Source organism: Kryptolebias marmoratus, linkage group LG12 (genome assembly GCF_001649575.2).
Source record: "Kryptolebias marmoratus isolate JLee-2015 linkage group LG12, ASM164957v2, whole genome shotgun sequence".
NCBI lineage: Eukaryota > Metazoa > Chordata > Actinopteri > Cyprinodontiformes > Rivulidae > Kryptolebias > Kryptolebias marmoratus.
In genome coordinates, this window is record NC_051441.1 from 19,121,957 (window position 1) to 19,148,668 (window position 26,712).

The 26,712-nt window shown below is 38.7% G+C and overlaps 2 protein-coding genes across 2 annotated transcripts; one reads left to right on the top strand and one right to left on the bottom strand.

The window, feature by feature from the left end:
* Positions 1 to 4,902: 4,902 nt before the first annotated feature.
* Positions 4,903 to 24,867, top strand: zgc:158403 (tetratricopeptide repeat protein 39A). The gene is made up of 18 exons (XM_017435718.3): positions 4,903 to 5,235; positions 5,717 to 5,821; positions 6,247 to 6,378; positions 7,138 to 7,196; positions 9,196 to 9,263; positions 9,514 to 9,578; positions 10,431 to 10,530; positions 11,726 to 11,791; positions 11,866 to 11,974; positions 12,097 to 12,164; positions 15,221 to 15,280; positions 15,558 to 15,719; positions 15,812 to 15,903; positions 18,198 to 18,318; positions 18,408 to 18,519; positions 18,623 to 18,737; positions 19,200 to 19,316; positions 21,490 to 24,867. The coding sequence occupies exons 1-18, from the start codon at positions 4,910 to 4,912 to the stop codon at positions 21,593 to 21,595; spliced, it is 1,983 nt and encodes a 660-aa protein (XP_017291207.2). The 5' UTR covers positions 4,903 to 4,909; the 3' UTR covers positions 21,596 to 24,867.
* gadd45gip1 (growth arrest and DNA-damage-inducible, gamma interacting protein 1) lies at positions 22,094 to 26,176 on the bottom strand. The gene is made up of 2 exons (XM_017435719.3): positions 25,751 to 26,176; positions 22,094 to 22,890 (listed from the first exon to the last, which is right to left on the bottom strand). Exons 1-2 carry the CDS (start codon positions 26,149 to 26,151, stop codon positions 22,596 to 22,598), a joined length of 696 nt encoding a protein of 231 aa, XP_017291208.1. The 5' UTR covers positions 26,152 to 26,176; the 3' UTR covers positions 22,094 to 22,595.
* Between the last annotated feature and the right edge of the window lie 536 nt (positions 26,177 to 26,712).

A 26,712-nucleotide genomic window follows, 5' to 3' on the forward strand; every position in this document is an offset into this window, starting at 1 on the left:
TGAACAGACAGAGCGCAGAGCGCACAGGTTAACACAGTGAGGAAGCAGAGCTCAGTGCTCGACAATTACCGCCGAGAAGGAACCGAGCTCGGAGCCCAAGGGTTGATGTGATGAACAGGAGTACCCGACGGTCACTAAAGCTGCCTTTGTCCGCCTGTGTGATGGGGAACAAGAAGCGGGTGGCAAAATGTCTGAGTGATAAAAGAAACCCTCAGCTCAGTTCGTGAAAGTTAACGCCGAGAAGAAACCTTACTGTATTGAACAGAAATAATTTTCTTGGAATTGTTTTATTCGTGCAGTGAAATGCGTTCAGTGTGTCAATAAAGAAATCTTTGCATCAAGTGCTCTGCAGTTTGTTTTTCTCTGATGTTTCCCTGTCTGGTGTGTTGGAGCAGGGAAACAAGTAAACCCTGCAGGATAGTGACCCTCCAGGACCAGGATTTCCCACCCCTGGCCTATGCTGAGGTTTGCGCTCTCAGGTTGTTTTTTTTTTAAACTTTATTTCGATCTGATAACATTACAAAGAAAATCTTCGATACACTGAGAAATATCAGATTACAGTAATGAAAATAAAAACATAATGACCACACACCCAGACAATCTAGGTGTTAAAGTCTTACAGTATAACAATATTAATTTCCTAACAAGTGTCCAAAGATACATTCATATAAATATAAAAAATGGTCTGTTACAAATAAAAATCTGCTTATGAGATAAAGTCAAATTTCTGAAGAAGAGTTATTGTTTTAACAAGCTTCTGATTATTAAAATTAAGTTTTTCGACAGAGGCAATATATGTTTTGAGATCAGTTTCTTTAAAATTATTAAATGAGTGGATTTTTCCATTCCATTTCATCTTGTGGATATAATATTTTGCTAGGATTATAAATGGCTTTACTATATGTAATTGTTAACTGGATAATATCTTTGTAAAATTTTAAATAAAAAAATCTTTGATCCTATTATGAGGTAATAAAAAGATTGCATTCCATAGTTTTTTGCCTACATAACCCCATCTAAATTTACATTTAGGAGTAGACATAGTTTCTAAATGAGCTCTGATAAACCTGTTTGCAAATTTCCTATTCATTATATTAGTTCCTTCAATTGAAATTGAATCATGAAAGTAGAGATCATCTAGATGTATGGCTTGTGCTAAGTTGTGTAAAATATGAGGAACAGATTTAATGACCAAATCAAATTATTTTTGTGAAATATCTGTCATTGTTCTTCATAAAATCCTCATAGGTATACCACTCACCATTCCTATCGAGTAACTGATTTATCAGATAAACAGTCCAACTTTGTAAATATAAAGATTTGTTTTTATGTTAAATATAGACATTGTTCCATATGATGCAGTTTTGAGGAGAATAGTTGTGTTTATATAGAAGAGTCCAACATGAGAGAACCTGTTGATGAAACTTGGAGAATTTGACTGGAAGTTTTCCAACTGAAAAAGGAAAACGCAATAAAAAATTTATACCCCCTAGTTTTTTAAACAGATGATTAGGGAAAATATTCCACATAGAATTTTGATATATTAGGAATCTCTTAATCCAATTAATTTTTAATATTTGATTAAAGATGGTAAATTTCAAAATATTTAAACCCCCTTCAGGTAAAGAATTTAAGAGAACAGATTTTTTTAAAATTTGTGGGCCTTATTTCTCCAAAGAAACTTGAAGAGACTCTTATCCAGATCAGAACAGAACTCTTTACTGACCTCTAGTGATGAAAAAACATAAGACACCCTTGACATGCCTTTTGCTTTGCACAGTAACGCTCTGCCATAAATAGCCAAGTCCCTGGCTAACCATCTATTAAATTTCTTTTGAACAGATTCATAAAAAGGAGTATTATTATTACTGATGTAATTGTGTTCAATAGAGATTTTAATACCTAGATAAGTTACAGAGTCTTTTACAGGGATAACGCAAATATCAGTAGGAGCGGTCTTATATAAAGGAAGGATTTCACATTTTTTTAGATTTTCAACCCTGAAAATATTAGAGAATTTGGATATAACAGACAGGGCAATAGGAACTTCACTAAAATCTCCTAAAAATATTGTTGTACTGTCAGCAAGTTGTGAAATTTAAAGTTCTTGATCAAATATTTTAATTCTTTCAAATGAACTCTGTCTCATTAAATAGTTTAGAATTTGGCCTACAAGTAGAAATATGTAAGGGGAAGCCAGACAACCCTGACGAACCCCTTTATTGATATTAAATTGACTAGATGTATCATATAAACTTCACGGATTGACTACTGTAATTCTTTTCTTTTTGGCCTCCCCAACAAATCCCCCCATAAGCTTCAGATGGTGCAGAACTCGGCTGCACATGTCACGTGATGGTGTTATCCACCATCTTGCCCAACCTTATATGTCTGACCTTGTACGCATCTCCGTCCCCTCCCGTTCTCTCCGATCCTCTTCCTCCTTAAATCTCCAGGTACCCTCTGCCCGCCTCTCCACGATGGGGAGCAGGGCTTTCTCCTGCTCTGCGCCTCTCCTCTGGAACTCTCTACCATCTGACCTGAGAAACATGACTGCTCTGAAAACTCATCTCTTTAGATTAGCCTATCCTTCTTAATTTCATCTGTTTTAATTCTACTGTTACTTATGTCTGCTTCTTTCAGCTGTATTCTCGCTCATTGTCCTCTGATTCGCCTATTCTTGTAAGTGTCCTTGGGTGTCCTGAAAGGCGCTNTTCTAAATAAAATGATTATTATTATTATTATAAAAGTTTTATAGAACTATTATTATCTCTATAAAGTGTCTTAAATGCTTTAATGAAAAAGTTACAAGAGTTAAAAAAGGACAATGTATCAAAGATAAAATTGTGACTAACAGTGTCAAAAGCCTTCTCATAATCTAGGAAAAGAATAATTGGATCACCAGAGATAACATCGTTATAGTCAACTAAGTCTAGGACTAATCGAATATTATCAGAAATGTTGCGTCCGGGTATAAAGCCGTTTTGAGATTCATGTATTATCTCGTTTAAACCATTTTTTCAGTCTTTTAGCTAAAATGGATGCCAAAGTTTTATAGTCATTAGTTAACAAAGTGATGCCACGCCAATTATCTATCATTAAATGGTCTTTATTTGGCTTGGGAATCAAAGTGATAAGACCCTGTTTCATTGACGGGATTAATTCTTCATTGTCAATGGATTCACTGTAAACTGCAAGAAGAAATTCTGAAATTTCAAACTAGAATTTGTGATAAAATTCAAGCCATCATTGCCAGGTGACTTGTTAGATTTTAGGTTTCTGATGCCCCATTTTATCTCTTCAGTACAGAGTAATTCATCACATTCCTCTTTTAAAGAGTCATTAGTTTGTTACTTGTTTCTCTGCTACAACACACCTGATTTGAATCAATGGGTGATTAACAGGCTTCTGTAGAACGTGAAGAGGTGATTTAACCTCTGAATCAGGTGTGTTGGAGCAGGGAAACATGCAGGATGGTGGCCCTCGAGGACCAGGATTGGACACCCCTGCATTATGACATCACTATGATAATGGGTCCTGGCAGTAGTGCTTCTAGCTTGTTTATGTATTCTTAAGCTCTTTACACAATCACAGCCCCACAGTCCTTTAAATTCCCTGTTTTACATTATTTATCTGTTTAATTACATCCTTTTTACACCGCAGATTGCTCTTCTTTACTGACAATGGAAACTGTCAGCTTTTCCGTTTCATCACCTGATTGTTTTTTTATTCTCATTCAGCAATAAACTTATGTCATCACTTTTATTGCAGATAAAGAGGTTTAAAGATGCCAGCTTGTTTTATTCATGCAGGGAAATGCATCCTGTGTGTCTGTTATCAGTGACATAAAACTAATCTTTATACACACTTTAGTCAAAGCTTATCATCCTTTAGCTATTCTAATTAATTACCCATGTTTTTAATATTTTATTGCAGCTGAGAGAAGAAAAGCGATCAAGATTAGTTACTGCTATTTAGTTTCCTTTAATCCCAAAATGTTCTGGCACCCAAATAAATACAACTATTAATTTAATATTGTAAATAATGATTGTTGTCCTTCTAATTAAATGTCTGTTCTCCTATCTGAATGACTATGTTTTGAAGAACAAATTCTTGTTCTTAAAGGTTTTATTTCTTTTACTTCTTATAATAATGCGAATATCTTCCCTGTGTATACTGACAACCCATTTGTAATTCATTTTCCTTGTTTTATCTGAAATTCTGCTATAGTAAAGGCTATTCTTATTTCCCCAGTTGGATTTTTTGATGCAGCTGTAAAAATTTGTTTTTCTCTGATGTTTCAGCAGTGTACCTGTCACCACAATGGTGATCCCACTGGTTGAAGGCAAAAGTAGAGAATCTTGAGTCCTACATGCTGAATTGGGGTTGGCTCAAAACATTAAATAAGTAGCTACTGGGTGTTTTAACAGAAGGGCTCATCCCAAAGAGTTAATAAAATAACTTTGTCTCACCTTTATGTATTTAATTAAAAAATGTGACAACAGCGCCCTCACGTGGTTGTACTGTAGAGTTGCATGTGAACATTTATTTTCTGAACAGCAGCAGGTTCGAAATGTGGACTTTTACTTTGAGCGATATAAACTTAAATACTCCTTGGTATCTTTAATTCAGGTAATAGTAACAGAAATGTCGCGAAACTTCATAATTTTCAAGAGAAGAATTGCATGTCAGTGTATGAAAAGGAGCAATAATGACAAAAGTTAACAAAATTATTTTAGTTTTAAAGAAAAAGGGGTTGCTTTATAATATAGAAAACAGTTTTTTTATATATATATATAATTGTAAAACAACATCTTTATAGTGAAACAAACAGGTTGTTTTAGAGTTAAAGCTGATTTTTTTTTCCCTGAAATAACTCCAGATTTAAAGAGAAGCGCTGGTTGTTGTGATGTGTGCGCGTGGCAGCGACGACGGCGAGGCGGGGTCTGCGCGGAGGCTTACTGCGCATGCTCGAACCGTTGGCTCCGCACGGGTGGGCGCGTGCCTTCACCTCCGAGTTCCTCTGCTTGGATTGTGGAGTAAAAGTGTTTTTGCTGCATTAACTTCGGGCTCCTTTGGACGTGAGCGAGTGACTCTGCGTGTCGTCGCGGCACCGCTGGATGTTCCCGCTGGACGGAGCGCTGGTTCCGGTTCCGAGAGTCCAACAGGTGTTCGGGTCTCGTTCGCCCGGAGAGGGAACATGTCCAATGGGAAAGACCCAAATGCTGCGGAAAAGTGAGTACGAGAGATACCAAAGAAAAAGAAAATAAAGAAAAACACTTGAAGCTTTCTGTTTCGAAGGTTTCGCTCGTTCAATTTAAAGTTATTTAGTCGAATACGTAAGCAAAACCCGTCAAAACAGGTGAGAACAGTTTATTTATTGTCACCGAGGGCTGTGAAAGGACGCTTTAGAAACCTCTGTTTCATGGGTTCTGTTTTTTTCTTTCTTTTTATTTGTGTCTAAAATACGTCAGAAAGTACAGCTGCTGCACCAGGAAATGTGCTTTCAGTTCGTGAAGCAGCAGACAGTGTTTACCAAGTTAGCAAGCAAGCCAAGGCTGTGGGAAAACAAACCCAGTGGCAGATTACTGAAAACTGTCATGTGCACAAAGGAACTGACCACTTACATGCCATTATCACTTCATAAAGTTGCCCCCAGTGAGCACGTGAGAGCCTGTATGTTTCTCATAAGCTGTCCCTGTCATGCTCCTGACAGCTCCTCTGAGATGACCCTGAAGGAGAGCCTGGATGAGTGCATGGAGGCCTTGGACCTCTTCCTCAACAACCACTTCAGCGAGAGCCTGGAGAGGCTGCGACCGAGGTAACACGCCCGAGTCGGGCGCACGCAAGCCGCCTTTCACCGTCTGATGTTTAGGCTGCAGGCCACACTCACGGTGGTCTGTCCCCGGCGTGTGATGTCAGCAGTAGGTGTTGCGGCGTTCAGAGACTCCTGTGGCGTGAGCTAAGGAGCCGAGTCCTTGCTGACTGGCTTCGGGTCTCCAGGATATCGAGTGTTTGCTGAAGCTGACGCCCAAGGTCTGACTGATTCAACAGCCTGCAGAGTGTTAGCCCTGCAAAGCAAACACTTTGCACAAGACACGCCAAGATGGAAGAGGAGATGGGAGCGATATTTAACTCTTATCTTGCCTCTGCAGGAAAATGCGTAGGTCATACAGTAGCTAACTGTGTTTGCATTCGGTACGAGGTGGAGGATGATGATCCTGCAATCCTGTGCTCTCTGTTTAGAGTCAATGGGAGCATGTACCATGCCCTTATCTACGCCACGATGCTGGAAATGCAGGCCATGATGACTTTTCAGCATGATGACATCAGCAATGCTGGAAACACCATGAAGAGTGCCCAGGAGGTCTGTCAGAGGTTAGGTCGTTTTTACACATTTCACAATTTAACTTAGAAAAACCAAAAGCCTTTCAAATGTTTTAACTTCTGTGCGGATGGCACGTCTTCTTTCATGTGCAATGCCATGAATGTGCAATAACATTTCTGTGACCAGACTACCCCTTTGACTGTATTTGCATGAAAGAAACCACAATGGCGCACGTTCAGATAGCGCCAATGAGCGGCTGAATGGTGTGACAGAAATATCGTGGCACAAGTAACACAAGTGGGAACGCATTATTTCCATCCTGTTTTGGTTGACTCACAGCTTGAATTTAAATAGAAAGGAGAGGGAGGTAAAAAAAACAGGACAATTTCTTCGTTCAGGAGTAAACTAAAAGAGACGTTAAATCATTTAATTATAAGATAGTTTTCCAAACTTATTTGTCAGTGATAGATTGAATGCATACAAATATGTAATATCCAATAAATTAGCTTAGGATTTCTTATAAAATGTTACACATATTAAACACTGGCGGCTGTCATCAACAAGGCATAGAACAGGGGTTTGTTAAATACATAAGTGGAAAAGAGAAATGAGAATTTGACTGTTGTGATCACGCCGTTTCACACAAATACAAACATTGTACTGTTTGCTTCCCTATCTACAGATTTTCTTTAACATGAGTAACTTTTTTTATAGTTACTTTAACTTTAAAAGTCTTGTAATGTTTAACTTCAACCTCTGATTGATGCTCTGCAACGCTTTTTAGTTCAAAGTACTTTTCTGTGTTTTAGGTTTCGGCGGAAATCCCCAGGTTTGGCCAGCAAGTCAGTGGGGGAATCACTCTCTGAAGGTAAAACTAAGGAAGGTTCATCCGGAGTGTTGAAGGCAGTGATAGACCGAAGTGAAGTCTCACTTGAAAAAGTGCATTTATAAAGACGACCAGTATCAGACTGACGACTTGATTCAACTTTCTTTGAACTCTTTTGTTAAAACAGCATCACTGAATGACATTTTTGAATTAATATCCTACTTTTCCAGACATTTGAGAGTACAGGGCAACAAATTTGTTGCTTTTACACACCAGTAGATATGGTGGATAAACAAGGGAGATGAAAACAGGAAGTCCTGACTCACTCTACTCAGGTTCTGCCTCAACGACTGGAACAGATTTAGGGGATCAGGTGACGCATGACTTACGAGGAACAATGAGTGGCTAAAAGTTAGGTACAAGGAGTCCCACAAGGAAGTGGTGGTGGTGGGGGGGGGTTGATGAGAGGACCAGCACTGGCGGCTAGGAAGGGTCCCATAAGTCTCAAATGGTCCATTCAAAAATTAAAAAATATTTACTGGTCTCCTGGCCGCTGACTCTGTTTAATTTATGAGCCAAACTCCAGACTTTATTGTTAGTTCTGGACTAGGTACAGCTGGGGGGAAAAAAAAGATGATTTTTTTTGGTGTATCTGTTTCATTTCTGTAAATACAACAATACAGTCCTGCGATGCTTCACCTGTGGACAGTGATCATAATAGAGTCAAATAGTAATCCATCCATTTTCTTCCTCTTATCCGGGGTCGGGTCGCGGGGGTAGCAGCCTTAGCAGAGAGGCCCAGATTTCTCGGCTCCTTCCGGGGGAATCCCAAGGCGTTCCCAGGCCAGCCGAGAAACGTAGTCCCTCTATCATGTCTTAGGTCTTCCTCTGGGCCTCCTCCCGGCGGGACGTGCCCGGAACACCTCACCAGGGAGGCGTCCAGGAGGCATCCTAACTAGATGCCCGAGCCACCTCAACTGGCTCCTCTCGACGTGGAGGAGCAGCGGCTCTACTCTTTGAGTCCCTCCCGGATGACAGAGCTTCTCACCCTATCTCTAAGGGAGAGCCCAGACACCCTGCAGAAAAAACTGATTTCAGCCGAATAGTAATTAATAGTAACTACAGTCAAATAGTAATTTGCTACAGTTTGTAGTTTTAATTTTCAGGCCCTCTTAGGTCTACTCAATATTCAGAGAAGGCCAAGTAGACCTAAGAATTATCTAAAAAATTCATTATAAAGCTTGTCTATAATGTAAAAAGATCCAGCATGATTTTGTTTGAGTGCTTTGCATTACAGTAGTTTTGTAGTTGGAGGGGAAACCATCATAGTTAGTTTTTTGTATAAGGTCTTAAGGCGGAACTCCCTCCATCCATGGGTGTTTGATAAATATGTCAGAACCCACAGATGGCTAAAACAAATGAGGCTGTAAGTCTGGGTACATGGTTTGATCAACTAGTGCTTTCTTTGAGCTCGCTGTAGTGTTCGAGCAGGCCTGGCGACTGATATTTGTCATCTTGACTTGAGCTGCTTTGCTCTCATAAGTGACGGAAGCTCGATATGTTTAAAAAAACAAAATCCATTTTAACTGGTCTGTTTGGATGTAAGTATGTTGTGAGCTATGACACCAGTACCAAGATCAATTATTTATCAGCTGTTTTGTTGTTTCGAAGTCATGGCACAAGCTCCTGACAGTCCAGCAATAACAATAAGTTTAATGGTATTTCATACGGCATCAAGAGTTGGACTGAGAGACCCATAATGGCATCTTCAAAGCCTCAGTGCTGATAAAGGGAAAGAAAATCAATTTCTAATTTCCATTTTAGTGATTATGAAGAGAAAGTATGGTGACTGCATACAGGCAGGCATGTCACTTTTGTGTGAGACTGATTATTGTGGGGAAAAAAATACTATTTTCCTAATGAATATTAATGCCTAAGTGGAAAGATGTCACTAAATGACTTCATAGTAACATCTGAATTTGCATTTGAAGCTCTACTGAATGTGTTTGTGTGTGTTTTGTGTTTTTTTTTCTTTTTGCAGTGCAGCTTCATGCAGAAGTGTGTTTTGCAGAGTGCCAACTCCAAAGAGCGGCTCTCACCTTCCTGCAGGTGCTCTAACTCTAATTAGCTTTTTCAAACGCACAATCGTGTTTTACCTGAAGTACGATCTGACAATGCAGCCGCAGTTTTCTGCAAAGACGCAGAAAACATCCAATTAATTCCACCGTGTTCAGTTCCCGTTGTCTGAAATTTGTGATAGTTGAGCTAAATATAATCAAAATCTGATTTGACTACCATCATTACAAATGCTTGTTGTTGTTTTTTTTTTGTTTGGCACTTGACTGACTTTTTGTTGCAGGATGAGAGTATGGTGAGCTTTATCAAAGGAGGGATTAAAGTACGAAACAGTTACCTCATTTACAAGTAAGTACTCATTTAAAAAAGAAGGTTCAGATGAACGTAACATCATTTTTATTATAGACTTCTGTTTACCAATAAGTGTATGCAGATATTGGCGATTATTATAAATCACTATGTTAGTCCTTTTGATTTTAGTCATTATTATTGTTTTTATTTAAGCATGTTTGACCAGTTTCTCCATCTTGAGGAAATTAAAACATCATTTGCTAGGACGAGACAAAGATGTGTTCTGAATTTTCCATTAAAATATAAAACCAAAAAACTAAAATATGATTAACATGATTGGTTGAAAAAAGAAAATGGCTTGGATGTGAATTTCAATTTCAATGAACAACAATAACTTACTTTTTCATTATAACCAAACTGCTTAGATGTGAATTAACAACTGCATACTTGGGATATTACACAAAATAGTTACCTTTAGTCAGCCTTTTTGATGACTGGTACGAGGAGAAGATGCTAAAAAGTGAAGGCAGACAGCCATTTCAGTCTAAATAATTGAGCTAACGGGTAGCTGTCTCCAGTAAAGTTTGTAGACGTATCTGGTGGAAGACTAGACGTTAACTTGCTTGGCCCCATGCTCTCTGATCGACCCGTTTATATCATTACGCTGTTTGAGCTTTGGCACTGCTTTATTCACTTTAAGGCAAAAAAAAAAAGTTTGCACAAAACAAAAGAGAAACTGTTTAACTCCACAGTTCAGTTTAGGTTTAGGTATTTGTTCCGAGCACTGAAATATCTTCATTCCTGACCTTTTAAGAGATTTCTTTTTTAAAACGTACGTGGAAATGATTTTACAGGGTTTTTGTTATTAAATGTCCTTAAAAAAAAAAAATTCTGTCTTTGATCATTCAGAGATCTGCATAACTTCATAAAATCTCACAACTTTACGAAAGGACCGAGCCACAATCACCTAGAAGGAGGGATATCGTTTGGAGTAGGAGCATTTAACCTGGTACGTCACACGGTACACACAGGGGATAACAAAGTGTTTAAATATTATAAAAAAACCAAATCGTCTGGTTCTTATCAGGTCTTTAACTTAGATAAATACGCTGTATGTAACAAATGTTCAACAAGTGTTATATTGTACTGAACAAAAACAAAGTCCACCCCTTTCTGCTTTCATAAGACTTGAGAGGTCAAGTATCAGCCAGAACCTGCTAATCAATTCATTGATTAACTGATCATTAGGAAGTATAAAAGCAAAGGTTTTAGTTGTCCACTGCTCTGGAGAGTATAGGTGTTCACGCAAAGTCAGAGAAAAGCAACCAATGCTGCCCATCGATATGGGAAGGGTTAAAGGTCATTTCCAAAATACATGAAGTCCATCATTTTGTATTGAGAAAAGTTATTCACAAGTGGAAAACATTTAAGATAATCGCCAATCTTTCCAAGAGTCAAACCGTGCAACGCTCAGGATTTGCAAAAAAAAATTCCTGAGCTCCACCTCAGACTCTACAGGCCTCCATGAGCAAGTTAACGAGGAAGCATAATGTCGCTTGAACATAACATCACAGCATGACTTGGATTGAATGAAACACAAGACTTCTGGAACCGTGTCCTTAGAACAGATGAGACCAAACTAGCACACACAGCAGATCAGCACAAACGCCTTCGTGGTGAAGGGCTGATGGTTTGGACTGCTTGTAGTCATCGAGTCGATCCTGAACTCCTCCGTAGACCAAAGGACTCTGGAGTCAAATGAGAAGACAGCTGAGGACACCTGAAGCTTGGATCAAATTGAGTCAAGATGCAAAAAAAACCTATGATCCCAAACACAGCAGCCGATCTGCAACAGAACGGCTAAAAAAAGAATTAAGGTGTTGCAACGGACCCGTCCAGACCTCAACCTGAATAAAATTCTGTGGCAGGACATTAATAATGTCTGCAAACCTCTTCGTCATAGAGGAGAGGGACAGTATTCCTCCACATTAATACGAAAAGCTGTGAAGGTCATAGAGAAGACAATTACATGGATACCACTTTTTGGCTGCTGTTTGTTGAATTGTATTTATTTGGAATAAGCTATCAGAGTTCATTGTTTGTATTTCCCTCATTTTAAGACCTGGATTCTTTAACTTCTCACATATATAACCGTAAGTTTTTACTCACCACCTATTTATTACTCATCTATTTTGTGTTTTCAGACACTATCACTTTTTCCTCCTCGGATCCTTAAAATGTTGGAGTTTGCAGGCTTTTCAGGAGACAAGGTTTGACATGTCTAAATTCCATTCCATCGTGCCTTCACTCATCAGCTGACTGACCAGTAGGTGTTTTGTTGCAGGAATATGGTCTGTCGCTCCTGTGTGACGGTGCCACGGGGATGAACTTGCGCTCCATGCTGTGTGTCCTGCTGCTGCTCTGCTTCCACACCTTCCTCACATTCATACTCGGTAGTGCTGCAGCTCAATTCAGATGCTTTTAAATATATTTCAGACACTTGAAATGCATTTAATGCATTCTTTCCCTGTGTAAAGGTTTGTGTATGGTGTCATATTGTGTTGCATCCTCCCAGGAACTGGTGAGGGAGAGGTAGTCGAGGCTGAAAGACTGCTGAAACCTTTCCGGCTCCGCTACCCAAGGGTAAGAATCGTCTGTTTGGGTTTTTAGTTTTTCAACTCAATCAAATCCTGATTTAGAGAGTTAAGTAATAAAGCATACAGTATCTTCAAGATATATTATTTAACAAAAGTATACAGGATCTCAATTGGCTTTTTAATACAATATTTTAAATGGAAAGTTCATTAATCTGGAGTGTCTGAACACCTTCAGTGTTTGGGTAAATTGTCACAAATTGCTTACAGTCCTGCAAATATCTCTGGGTTGAAAAGCTGTCTAAACACCATTTAAATCAGTGGTGATTGTAGCATGATTGGCACCTTGGGTAAGTGTCTTGATTTAATCATTTAAGTTATAAGGACTGAACAGCCTGGGCTAAATTTAGTCTAAAGTTGGCGAGAGTTGTTCAGGAAACTAAAACTGTGTCTTGCTCACTGGGAACTCAAGTTATCTCCATGAAAAAATAAAGCAATCCTTGTTCGTAAAGCTGTATTATTGATAAACTATACTTTATATGAATCAAATTTTCCAGTCAGCAGTTAAAATGGAAACACTTTGGTCACAAAATGAAACAACGTCAGCACTCTTTTGTTTTCTGTCATGTAGTTTGTTAGCGAGTCGGACGTTAGCTCACTAGCTTTGGTAGCTCGAGCGAACATTAACTACAAACTGTAGATCATCAAAAGTTATTCTATCCTGCATTTAAATTGGAAACATTTTGTCACAGAAACGACTTTTAGCACTTTACGGTTTGTTAGCATGTCAGGCGTTAGCTCATCAAGTTATCAGTGTCATCAAAGGTCCCAAACTAAACTTTGTTCGACCTCTGACTGGCTTTTTGATTTTTAGTGTTGGTTTTTCTGTGTTTGCTTGTTTTTGAAAGATAAAATGACCGTTCGAAGATTGTACCTCTTTGCCAATTAAAACTCAAGTGTAGCTAACGTCTGTGTGACTCTGGAGGACTTTTGTCAGCCTGATAAAGAATCGTTGATGGAATCCGTCTTTGCTACAAACATTGATAAATGGAGACGAGAACTCGATATCAAACTTAACTCAGAAAACCATCAACTTCAGTTTCAAGCTCTCAGAATAGCCAATGTTATAAGAAGCCATGAAAATTAGTTTCCATGCTTGAAAACCTCAGTAGATTTGATAATAAAGTACTTAAGCCTGTTTGCATTTAGACCAGGCATTTATGAGGAATGAGTTTTAAATGATGTATGAAATGTCACTTCAGTTTATTTTTAACGATATTGTCTGACTCTTGATTAAAGAAGCTTAATGTTTCTTTTTTATTTATTTTTTTTGTTTTAACTAAAGAAGACATTAGGCAGTGAGAAAATACACCCAACACATTTTGGTATTTTCTCACCTTTTTTTTTTTTTGAGCAGATCTTCAGTTTCCTGTCTGTTTACTGATACTGACAGTTGGGTTCTTGGTTGTTTAAGCATTATTTTACAGAACTAAGCTAAAAACGGTAGATTCCATGATGCAATCATACTTTGACCCGATGTTTCTTTCAGAGGATTCCACCAGAAAGATTATCTGTTGGTGTGCTTTACAAACTCCTGATTGTCTTCAGCAGAGACTACAGTTGATCAAAACTGAATTTTGATCAAAGCTCCCAAAATAAGATTGTTCTTTGTAAATTTTCATATGGAGGTTGATATGGTCAACTCGAAGCTTCAGCTTTCCTCCACAGATTTTCTGCAGGACTGAGGTTTGGAGACTGGGTAGGCCACTTCATGACCTAACGTGTTTCATCTTTATCCGCTCCCTTGTTGCCTTGGTGATGTGTTTTGGGTCACTGCCTTGATGGAAGACCAATCCATGACCCATCATCAGTGTTTTCTCTTAGCAGAAAAATAGTCCCAAAGCATAATGTTTCCACCTCTGTGCTTGACTGTGCCGATGATGTTCTTCTGGTCATATTTAGCATTTGTCTTTCTCCTAACTTATTGGATCGAGTTGACGCCAAAGAGCTCAATTTTAGTGTCATCAGAACACAAACGTCCTCCTAACCATTTTTTAATCATTTTGATGTTCTCTTAAGACATGCTTGGGACCTTTAGGGTGCTGCAGGATTTCAGTCCATTACAGTGCAGTGTTCACGTTGACTTTCTTTGTGACTGTAGTCCCAACTTCCTCTGATCATTAACAAGCTCCTCCTGAGTAGTCATGATTTTATCCCTTCCCCTTTCTCATTATCATCCTCGTCCCATAATGGAAGATCTCGCATGGTAGTCCAGATTCAGGGCGATTGAGGGTCGATTTATATTTCTTCTTATTTCTAAGAATCCAACCAGCAGTTGTCAATTTCTCACCAAGCTTCTTGCTGATGGTCTTGTAATCTCTGTGAGTCTTGTGCAGATCTACTATCTTGCTCCTGGTGTCCTTTGACAGCTTTTTGGTCTTGTCCATGGAGGTGAAGAAGTTGGAATGGAAGAAATTGATTCTGTGGATGGATGGGTTTCATACACATAATGTGTTTAGATCAGGAGAGTCTGTAATTTATCAAACGGTAGTAATCTGTGTGCCAAATGGGCACCTGACCAATCTGTGGGTTAGGGTTAGGGTTGTTCTGTCTGGGTTGTAGGGAATAATTTTTTTTTCTCCTGTAGATTGGACCTCATTTCTTGTCAGTTCTTTCTTTTTTAATTCCCCTCTCCAACTACCTCCTAAACTGCTTTCCATGCCAACATAACTCCTTCCTTGCCTTTCCATCAAGTCAATCTCAGGCTTATCCACGCATGCACTACTCAAATTTAAAACTCACTCCTCCTTTAGTCACACTCTGCACACAGAATCTTTTCAGTTGTCTTTCTTTCTGTGCAAACATTCATCCCGTCTCTTCCATTCTGACTCATGTTCTTGTAAATTCACTAACCCTGTATCCACTCCACCTTTTACCTACACGCCGGCCCATCCCAGAGAGCAAACTTCACACTTTGACACAGTGTGTGCTGAAGCAGAAGGGAAATGTCTTGGTTAAACACAACCGAGAATCATTGTCATTTTTGGCAGATGGATGAAAACTGATGACTGAAACTGTGTTATGTGCATTTTTCTATCCATCCAGGGTGCGATATTTCTCTTCTTTGCCGGCAGAACTGAGGAGATCAAAGGAAACATTGATGAGGTGTGTTTTTTAAAAAAAAAAAAAAAAAAATATGCGTTGAATGTTTATGCAGCTTTTTGTTTTAACAGACTTTACACAGGAGTAAGTGACTGCACCTTCTTTGGGTTGGGTGGAGCACAAAATGTTTTGGTTACCATGGTAACAACGTTCCCGTGTTTTTAGCCAGTCAAATCCAAAGGACCAGGGTCCAATGTTAATATTCAATACACCTCAAATACAGCGCCATTCGTACGTCACCGTTAATCTTCTATATTGTGTCGTTTCGATGGGCTACCAGGCGGTGGCACTCTTTGAAGACGGCTGCAAGGCCCAGCAGACGTGGAAGCAGTTTCACCACATGTGCTACTGGGAGCTGATGTGGTGCTTCACCTTCAAGCGTGCGTGGAAGATGGCGTACTTCTACGCAGACCTGCTGAGCCAGGAGAGCCGCTGGTCCAAGGTACAAACTGCAGCACAGGAGGACTTCAGGTTGTTTTTTTGATTGGTAAAACTTTATAACGAGTGTATTGTATATATATGTCTTCCTGTCAGGCCATGTATGTGTACATGAAAGCTGCTTACCTCAGCATGCTGCCTAAAGACGAGGCCAGACCTTTCGGGGAGGATGAGGTAGAGCTCTTCAGGTAAATCTGTATTCTAGTTTATACGATTCATGTTCTTTAAGAGAGGGTTTAGACCTTTTTGAAGTAGGGTTTTGTGGAATGGCTCTGTGATTGACCTCAGTTTGGAAAAGCTTTTGAAGATTGAGGTTGTTTTAAGTCTTAGTCCTACTCGAGCTTCCTGTTAGCTCATCAGTCAGGTCTTTTACTCCAAACTGAGGTCATTCAAAGATCGATCTACAACAGGAGCCCACTTCAAAAAAGCCTGAACAATTCTTTTAATATCCCAAAACATTTACTTCTGATGCATTGTTTTTTTTTTAATGACATTTAAAGCAATAACCCAGCACAACCAAAATGTTCACCTCCTGTGTTACAGAGTCCAGAATCACACAGAGCTGCCTTTCATAGATGCAAAGAATCGTATATAAAGCGTATACAAACATTTGAATAATGCAGTGAGGCATTTATTTGGTACACCAATTTCTTTGCTGTTAGAAAACAAACACAGCTGTGTTCATGGTTGATTCGTGACTCATTGACAGACATTGTGATAAATAAAAATTTAACCTTTTTTATTATTGGTTCTGGGTTTTTGGTCACAAGAGAGAAATAAGGAGAGAATAATAATATAAATGTACTTGCTGAATATGCTGAAATGATAAAGTTTTTCTCTCTCTCTGGGCCAGTTTTCTTGGTTTGTCTTGTTGCTCGCAGCTTGAACATTTGGTCAGAGATAAGTGGCTTAAACAAACACAATTATGTCTCTGCAAAAGGTCAGGCACTGGACTGTAAATGGACAGGAGAAAAGTGGCCAAAGTAAAATAAAAAATAAAAAAAGCTAACTTTAAGATCTTCAGAAAGACTTAATTATAAAATATAAAGAAATGAAAGATGGCTCAAGACTTTTGCACAGTATATTGGTTTCATTAAGAGCTAATCTTAAGACTGAATTAATAAATCCCAGTAAAACAAATGTTTAGACAAAAAAAAAACCTAATACATCATACAGATAAAATTCAGTTACATGCCAAACTACAAAGTACAATAAAACTAACACATATTAAAAAGTAAAGCTAGACAGAATTTCATTAAATAAATAATGACACTGAAATGAAGTCTAATGAGTTTGGGATTTTAGTTTGCTCTGAAAAGCACACAGTCTGCTGCTCATTTCACAGATGTGGGTTTCTCTCACCTAAAAGCAACTTACAGAAGACTTGAAGCTTCATAAGATAAAAAGAAAGATAATAATTGTGGAGGAGGATAAATCTTTTATAAACAAATAAAGGAGAAATCTGACTGAAGACAGTCTTGCAGCTTTTATTAGCTCATAGAGGTTTCCACACTAACCTGCTTGAAACGATGGTTGGATTGAAAACGGTACATTTCAGGTCAGAAGGTCGACAACGGGGATGGCACAATGAACTGAATGTTGCAGTATTACTTAGGATTGTATTTTAATGGGCCGTGACAACTGAAAACTAGTTGGTGACTCAAAATTATGAGAAATAAGCAGATTTTTTTTGTTTTCCGCCAGCAACCAGCCAATTTTAGAAAAGAAAATTGGTGTCCACGGCTCACAAGTTTGTATTTTAGTCTGTGCAGGTAAATGATTTAGTTTGATTGAATTTACAAGAGCACACTTTTGAAATGAAGACCGGCTGATTATTTATCATTTTAGACTTCCAGCTTGTAGCCTCGGCTGTTCCTGTTCAGCTGTCAAACCGCAGCTCTAGCCCGCTGGAGTTTTGAAAACTAAATTGAGATGCGTTCGAGACGCCTGTGACAACTCTTCAACTGTTTTGAGAGAAAATTTGTTGCAAAAATTGTTTTCGAACCACAAGCCTCTGCTTCTCACTCGAAAAAAGCAGAAAATGTGAATGTTTCAAGGCTTTTTGGAAACTCCCTTGAAACCCAACTAGTCATAACCCAGTGAGATACTACTTTTTGCTTTTTAAAATGTACTGAAGTTATTTATGCCTTTGAATTTATTTAGCGGTTTCAATCTTAGCTTGAAAAGGAGACAAACACCATAATAAACCCACTGCTGGGACAAAAGGATGATGAGCGTTATGAAGTATTATCATCAGAAACATGAGTTTATAAAGTTCTATATTGTGATTATTAGGTGAATACTGAGTGTCTGTTTGCAATTAATGAGGTGATAATATGTTCTTGTTTTCTCGCAATGTAAAAAAAAATAATAGCTAATTCAAGTGTAAAAGAAAGATTGTCATGTTTAGACATTACCAACCAAAACTAGTGATTTGATTTATTCTTTTTTAAATCCCTTTGTTTTCCCCCATTTCCTACAGACAAGTACCAGCCCTCAAACAGAAGATAGCAGGGAAGTCTCCTCCGACAGAGAAGTTTGCGATTCGTAAAGCCAGACGCTACAAGGCGGCGCACCCAGTCCGGCTGCCAGTTCCTGTGCTGGTAAATCCCACCGCAGAACAAAGAAACCCAGACAGGCATGACGGTTCTGCTCACAGGAGCCTCTAACGGCGTTTGCTGCTTGATTACAGGAGATGATGTACATGTGGAACGGTTTCAGTATGATCAGCAAACGGCCTGAGCTGACGGAGGGCATGATGCAGACTTTGGTGGAGGCGGAGCGCACTCTGCTGGAGACTCCTGGTAATGTCGCTCATCCGAAACCAAAAGAGAGAGGGGGAAAAAAAAAAGACCAATGTGGCTTAATACTGTTTTAATTACAGCATATCTAAATCACTCTTGGCAGAACACGAGTATACAGTGGATGACCGCTGTTTGATCTACATGCTGAAGGGTCTGTGCTTCAAGAACCAAGGGATCCTCCAGGCTGCTGAGGAATGTTTCAACAAAGTTTGTTCCAGGTGAGCTCCACCAAACACTCACACTGAGAACGGATCCATCACTCTTCTGTGAACACACATCGATCTGTAAATTACATCAGATACTCTGAAAACAGTTTGTAGAAATGGTTGAAAGCATTCTGTTTGTATGTTCTTGGAATAGGACTAGAACGTAAATCATTTTTTAAATAAGAAACACAAATCTGAACTGAATCCAAAACAATCCAAAATGAGTTGGGCTAGGTTCTTCCAATGCTTTGTTTTCTTAGTATCGACCAAATGTGTTCAGCTCTCACGCAGTGAATATTTGCATAGCAAATAGTAAGAATGATGTCATCTCCTGGAAAAGAGGCAATTTATTTAATCTACCTGCATGGAAAAACAAAACACGACATAACTGAGGATGTCACACAACTTAAGCCACGTGTAAAAAACATGTATGCAGAAAATGATTTTTTTTTTCTTGTTATTCCTGTTTTTCAGTGAGAAGAAGATTAGGTTTGACCACTACCTGGTGCCCAACTCTCTGGTGGAGCTCAGTCTGCTCTACATTGACCAAGGCAGAAGAGATGAGGCGATTAAAATACTGCGTAAAGCCAAGTGAGTTACTCCTTCACTCCTTGCATTTTATTTCTTAAAAAAGGGTAGACGTTTGTTTCAAACACCGTTCAGTTGAAAAAAAACAACCTCAAGATTGTGTAAACTGTAAAAAAACGACAACAAAACAATGCAATGATTTATTCACAATACAACATAGTAAAAATATCAAATGCTGAAAGAAAAGAAAGTACTATTTTTAGGAAACTTAATGTAATTTTCCATTTGAAAGCAGCAACACATTTCTAAAAGGTTGGGACAGTAACAGCAAAAGTATATGGTGTAAATAAGAACCACCAGGAGGAACAGTTTGAAGAGAATCCGGTTATTTGGCAAAAGGTCAGTAAGTGGACTGGAGAAAAAAAAAAAGAGCATTTTAGAGAAGCTGAATCTGTCAAAAGTAAAGACGGGCAGAGGTTCACCTAAAAAACTGTCTAAAAATAGTGGAACAATTTCAGAATAAAGTTCCTCAATGACAAATTGTGAAGACTTTGAGCTTAGAGATGTCTATTCTTCAAATGTGATTGATGATTTTATGAAGTGTAGTTGATGATATATTCAAAGGACAAGGCTGAAAGCTCAATACCGGATGCCTGTGATCTTCATGCCCTCAGGGGCCCCTGCATTAAAACCAGGTCTGATTCTGTTCTGGACAGAACTTTATGGACTCAGTAAGACTTCTTCAATCGTTGCTTGTAAACACGCTGCATCCTACATACGAAAGAGAGGGGACCATTCAGCCTGTTATTAGAGCACAGTCTGCTTCTCTGATGGTATGGGGGTGCATTAGTGTGTCTGGAATGAGCAGCTAACACATCTGAAATTGTACCATTAATGCTGAAAAGTATATACAGTTTTAAAAAGTATATACAGATGTATTTTTCAGGGAAGGTCTTGCATATTTTAGCAAAATGATGCTAAACTGCAAACTTCCACCATCACAGCAGCAGGGCTTCATAGGCAGGCCAGGACTGTAGAACAGCTAGAATCCTCCATCAGAGCAGAATGGGACAACATTCCCTCTAAAACCTCCAGCAGCTGCTCTCCTCAGTTTATAGATGTTTACAGACTGATGGTGGAAGAAGAGGAGAGGCTTCACAGAGGGAAACATGGACCTGGAGCTACTTTATTCAGACGTGTTGTTGCCATCAAATTAAACAGCACTTTAAGTTTTCCTTAAAAAGTGGTATAATTTCTTAGTTTAAACATCTAACATGTTTACTACTTTCTACTGTGAATCAAATGTGTTTTTGAGATTTGCAAGTCATTACATTCTGTTTTTTTTTTTAGATTTTACCCAACACATTTCAACATCTTTGAAATTTGGTTGTGTAAAAGCTAATATTATTGCTATTGTTTTCCATCTGTTTTAATGGTCATGACAGAAATCTTTGCCAAAATCTTCACATTCCCTGACATTAGCTAGCTTCTTGGCCCCAAAGGTTTTTCTTTAACGTAAATCGTCAGCGGCTTCTAATGAGCCTCTTGACATCTCCAACCATGCCATCTGTCACTTTTAGAATGAGTATGTCGTGGCAAAAAGAGACTGGAAGACCCAGCTCGTTAACTTTTAACAGTTTATTACAAAAGAAATGTAAATCAGAGCATTTTTCTATAACAATAACCCTTTCTTAATGATGGCAGGTTGTGGAATAATTTTTTAGCCAGCTTTTTAAAAGTTGCCACTTGTGTCCAACAAGCTTTAAATCGAACCAGAGATTCTCAGTTGACTTGAGGTCTGGACATTTGATTGGACGATTCCAGGACAATACACTGTTTGTCCTTCATCCAGTGGAGTGTTGCTTCAGCGGTGTGTTCAGGGTCAGTGTCCTGCTGGAAGGTGAACCTGGTTCACCAAGACTGGTTCCTTGTAAGAATTTCTCTCCATTCGTTTTTCCTTCAACTCCGACCAGTTTCCCAGTTTGGAGCCGATGGGAACACATCCCCACAGCATGTTGCTGCCACCACCATGCTTCACTGTAGGGCTGGTGTTCTCAGCATGATATGAAGACTGACTGTAGTTAGGTGTCTGGGACAAACGCTTATCGATTCACTAGATAAAATATGCTCCCAGTAGATGCTATTTTCAAGGCAGAGCGACTATGTAACACCTACAGGTCCTACAAACCGTCTGTACCGTCTACAGCCTCAGAGTGACCTCTGTTCTGACCCACAGGCACAACTATAAAGACTACTCGATGGAGTCTCGGACTCAGTTCAGGGTTCACGCTGCTCTGGCCAAACTCAAGGCTGACCCTGGCGAGGACGACACCCATCTGTGATCTTCATCACCGCTCACTGGACTCTTAATACTGGGGCTGGTTGAAATTGGTAGTTTTTATGCTCTGCATCAAATGAGAGACTTTTATTGTTACAGTTAGGTGATCTTTTTAATCCATTGTAACCACTGAGTCCCGGCGGGGAGAAGTGAGCTCTGCCTTCAGGTTTACACAGCATTAATGATGCTTTATTGTTTAATACTAAACCATACATTTAACGGATCACACTAAATATTTGGAATTTTCTATACAGTAAGACTCAAATGTATAGTAATGTTTTACTCTTAATGAAGCTCTGATTTGCACATAATCATGTTGGACATGTGACAGCTTTTATTTTGTTAAAATTAGCAGAGCTAAGAAAATCTGTTTACTGTTGTTCACTTTTACCACCTCGGTTTAAGCTCAGCATTTCTGTATGTTTTTAATCGAGCTTTCTGAAAACTTGACAAGTTAACATGTTTATTTTAGCTGAAATTAGTTTTCTGTAGTTTTTTTTTCCCCTGTAAAGGAATGTCAGACAAAAAGGTGGTGTAAAAATATGTACATTTATTTCCAAAAAAGTACATTTATGGAAACAATGAAAAGTAAACAAAAGCGTTTTTTTCCCCCCAACCAATAAAGAAAATAGTAGTTTTCTTTTTTTAATTAATGTTGGTATCAGATAACAAAAAAACAAGGATTTACTGGTTTTCTGAAACTGTTCCACTAGATTGGGGCTTAAAAAGATAAATAGTCAGACCAACCATTCACATACATTACACGTTGCCAGTTTATCAAGTGATCCTAATTAAATTTATTAATTTTCGTTTAGTTTGAGCAGACTGGACGAACGGATGTAAATTGCGGGGCTCTTAAAGATGAATCAGGTGATCAAAGTATGCACATATTTCAGTCTGCAAAACAAAATTCAACACTGGCTTTCCGAGTTCGTTTAATCTGAAGAAGCTGCTGCAGAAATCCTAATAATGTGGCAGCTCTGGTGTTTAAAACGGGTCCAGGACTACTGCGATGGTGCAGCAGCAGGTGTTGTTGGAGCCGCCGTCTGCTCCTCTCTCAGTCTGCGTTTCAACAGTTTCTTTTTCTTCTTCTCTTCCTTCTCGAGTTCTGCGACCATGTCCAAGAACTTAGCGCTGCGGGGGTCCAGGGCTTGACCGAACCGCTCCCTGGCCTCCTCCAGCAGCCTCGCTTTACGAGCCTTCTCCTCCTTCAGCTTCTTTTTGGCCTCCTGTTTTTCTCTGCGCCAGTCCTCGATCATCTTAGGCATTTTGGCCATATTTTGTGCTATGAGCTTCTCCCTGTAACGGAAAAAAAACAGGAATAATACAACAAAATAACAGCAAATTGTGCACATTTAACTAGTTGGGATTCACCTAAACCTTGGCCAAAATGGGCAATTTATTTAAATTGTATATGCAACATTTGATTATATACACACTGAATAGTTTGCTGCGTACTGTTGCCATTCAAATTCAGATTACAAGCCGTTTTAGAAAAACACCTAAATGTTCTCCTGGCTCAAATATGTCAGACTTGGATGTTGTCAGGTGTGGAAATGTTGAAACAGAAATGCACAGAACAAAATTATAGAAACCCAACAAGTTGCAGATTAAATTGTCTCAAACAGGGATGGAAACAATACAATTGGAGTCCCTACAAATTTCAATTTTTTCTCAAATTTTTTTATTTATCTGCTACAAATTTTTGTTGGCTTTACATCTTGAGAAGCAAACAAACCTGACTAGAGATGTTTTCCCCCTTAAATACTGATGTTTTAATTCACTTTCCGAGAAAAAGACTAATATAAATTTCATTCCATTTTGCCGAGACAAAATATAACAGATTTCTTTCACCCCAACATATAAATTGACTAATTTATTATTTTAAGTCTTTATATATGAAGCTGCTTGTCGGCTCAATAATTTAAGTTGTTGCAGTTTGATGACATTATAGGTAGTATAGATAGGAGGACGTGTTTCCCCATTTTATTTTTGGCAACTTCAGCGATAAAAGGATGGAAGAAGCAGACATTTGAGAAACCTCTGGAAACTTTGCTTTTTATTTTTTGGAAACGAAACAATGGGGCGTTTCCAGACTGTTTTCTTTTATCTATACTTATCCAGAATAATAATCTAAAGTCAAATTCCATTCTTTTTTCATGCTTTTCAAATTGTATATGAACCCTGATAAAATGCCACCAGTACTACTGATCATGTCTTCTAATAATTAGGTGTGATATTTTTCTACACCTTTTAGTGCATATGTGTCAAACTCCATGTCCTGGGTGCCACTCTCCTGCATGTTTTAGATGTTCTTGCTTTAAAACACCTGCTTTAAATGAATGACTTGTGGAGGACTTGATTCGGTGAGGAGGTGATTAAACCATTTGAATCAGGTGTGTTGGAGCAGAAAAACCTAGAACTTCCAGGACAGCGGCCCTTGAGGCATGGAGTTTGACACCCCTGCTTTAGTGAAAGCTGTTCCAGAGAAAGTGTACAGATATGTGAAGGGAGTCAACCAGACAACGTGAGTTTCATTTATTTTTATATAAATGAGATCGGGTGGTACAGAGGTTGGAGCTGTCGCCTCCTAGCCGTTCTGTGTGGAGTTTACATGTTCTCCCCCGTGCACGTGTGGGTTTCCTCCCACAGACCAAAAACATATATGTTAGTTACCAATTGACCTAAAACTGTCCCCGGGTGTGAGTGTGAATGGTTGTTTGTCTCCATGTGTCCCTGTGGTGGACTTGTGACCTGTCCAGGTGTCCCCTGCCTCTCGCTGGCTGGAGACAGACATCAGCTCCCCGCGACTCGGGAAGGAGAAGCGGGTAAAGAAAATGGATGGCTGGATGAAACCAATGAGTTATGTGTTTTTGATACGTTGTTTTGGTTTGCTGAGACATCTATTCAATAATTAGGATTAGAACTAATTCCTTTTTACTCTGAAAATCAGAGAAGATTAAATAAATAACTTATTTGATTTGTTTAGTAAAGTTAGTATTCTGACACTGTCAGTATAAAATAAATTTCTTAGTTGTGGGGTTAAAACAAAAACTGTCGTGATTTAAACAGCAGCAGAAAGTTTATTCTGATTTAAAATTTTCAGCAATATGAGTGATATTCCTCTTAATTATGGTGTTTTACTGTCTTTATTTCTTCACTTTACATTAATGATATACAGCCTGCTGATCTATAACAGAATAAAGTCTCAGGTCAAGCCAAGTTTTTTTATTTATTTTTTTATTATTGCAGCTTTATTTGTGAGCTCGTTGTAATTTGAGTGGGAAAAAAAAATCAAATGTTTCACATGAACGCATTCAGAGCCTAAAGCAGAAAGTCACAGTAACACCTGAATCCCTGTTGTAGTGCTCATAATTTCTTAGGAGTTAAAGGCTTATTAGCCAAGATAAGAAAAAGCCCTGCTTTGATGAACTTCGTAGTTTACTTCTCTTCATTCTTAGATCAAATAAGACGTGTTTTCCACACAGGGAGACTGAAGAAACTAATTCCAAACAGCAGACAGGATAGACACCACAAAATTATGAAATAATGACAAAATGGTGTCAATGGCCCAATAAATATGTCAATAAATGCTATAAAATTAAAAAAGAAAACAATATTCAGGAACAAACAATAAGCAATAAACTGATATTTGTACAATATTATCACAGTCGATGTTCACATCCACAAGGCAAAAAAAAGAAATAATCCAGGTTTGTTCATTTATGCTCCTAAACTGCAGGAAATATGGAAGGAAGTAAAAATATAAACAATGATTAAATAAGTAAATTAGGTGCCATAAATGTTTGTAAAACAAACTGACAAAGTTCAAAATTAATTAAAAAAAAACATGTAAACATGTCAGTTTTTAAACCTTAACTAAAACTCAGATTTGTATTGTTTTTTGTGTCAATTATTTACCGCACTAACAAAGTAATGAAGCTATTTTCTGTTTAATTGAATTTTGGCACTTTCGGGACTCCGTACCTGGGTGAGTGAGGCTGAATGGCCCAAAAATGCTCGGGGATTCACAAAACTCCGCAGTAACTTTGTTTTTAAAAGCAGTATAGTTATTATATAAGTAATGCTTTAAATATATTTATCCAAAACAAGATTATAAACCTATAAGACAAACCGGACGGGGACCAGCAGGACTTACCTGGCGAGCTGTTTCGCGGTTTCCTCCTTCTCTCTGGCCTCTATGTTGTTCAGCATGACCTCTAATGGAGGGTTCCACTCGGTTTCCTCCGCGATTATTTTCTCCAGCTCCTCGTGGGTGGGCCACAGGGAGGCCGGGTCGACGCCCGACGCAGAGCCGTGGCGGCCGAACAGCTTTCTGTCGAACCGGGCCGTCTTCTGCCACTCCGGCGTCTTCTCGCTGTTCTTGTCGGGAATGTAAGGGTCCTTGATGTTCAGCCTCAGAGGTTTCGGGTTGTAACTTGCTGTCTGCAGAAGAGGCCCGCAACGAGAGTTCACAGAAAGTACCGCTTTGGAGGACGAAATGCCTTTAAAGGTCCTACAAAACACCACCGTCCTCGGGCTCAGCATGGACAGCGCCATGTTTTCCACTGAAGAACCCGGATGTTCTTTTTCTGCAGCTTTAGGTCGTTTTTTAACAAACCAGCTTACAGGAGCAATACCGCCACCTACCGGAGCGGAGTGGTACGGTGCAGCGACGGGCTGAATAAATCAAATCACGTTAAACTAAAAAAACATTAGAGCATTGAACAGCTTTCTTAGCTTTCACCACAAGTTTTAACTTTCTTTAGAAGTTCTTTGTACAAAACAGAGGTCACACTGCTTAATAAGATAAGCCTGTTTGCATTTTATTTTTACATTTCACATTTTTTAGCTTGTACAGAAATCTAGTTCTGTAGAACTGTATGCAACCTTTATCACTTATGTGCAGTTATGTTATAGCTATGTTTTTTTGTGCTTATTTTGTTAATTATCTCTTCATTAGGTCTTTTTTGTAAATGCTGCAGCAGCAATGTGAATTTCCCCACTGTAAGACAACATGCTATTAAAGGAGTATTCTGACATGAATCCCTTTTTGGCTTTCATTTTGTTCCCCTTGTCTACACAAAACTGAATTAATAGGTAAATGAGCCAGTGTAGGGT

Coding starts and splice junctions, on each gene's coding strand:
- zgc:158403 (XM_017435718.3), top strand. CDS start 4,910: ATGTGTGCGCGTGGCAGCGACGACGGCGAGGCGGGGTCTGCGCGGAGG. Junction 10,531..11,725: donor GAGTAGGAGCATTTAACCTG/GTACGTCACACG, acceptor TTGTGTTTTCAG/ACACTATCACTTTTTCCTCC. Junction 11,975..12,096: donor CTTCCTCACATTCATACTCG/GTAGTGCTGCAG, acceptor GCATCCTCCCAG/GAACTGGTGAGGGAGAGGTA.
- gadd45gip1 (XM_017435719.3), bottom strand. CDS start 26,151: ATGGCGCTGTCCATGCTGAGCCCGAGGACGGTGGTGTTTTGTAGGACC. Junction 22,891..25,750: donor ACCGCGAAACAGCTCGCCAG/GTAAGTCCTGCT, acceptor TTTCCGTTACAG/GGAGAAGCTCATAGCACAAA.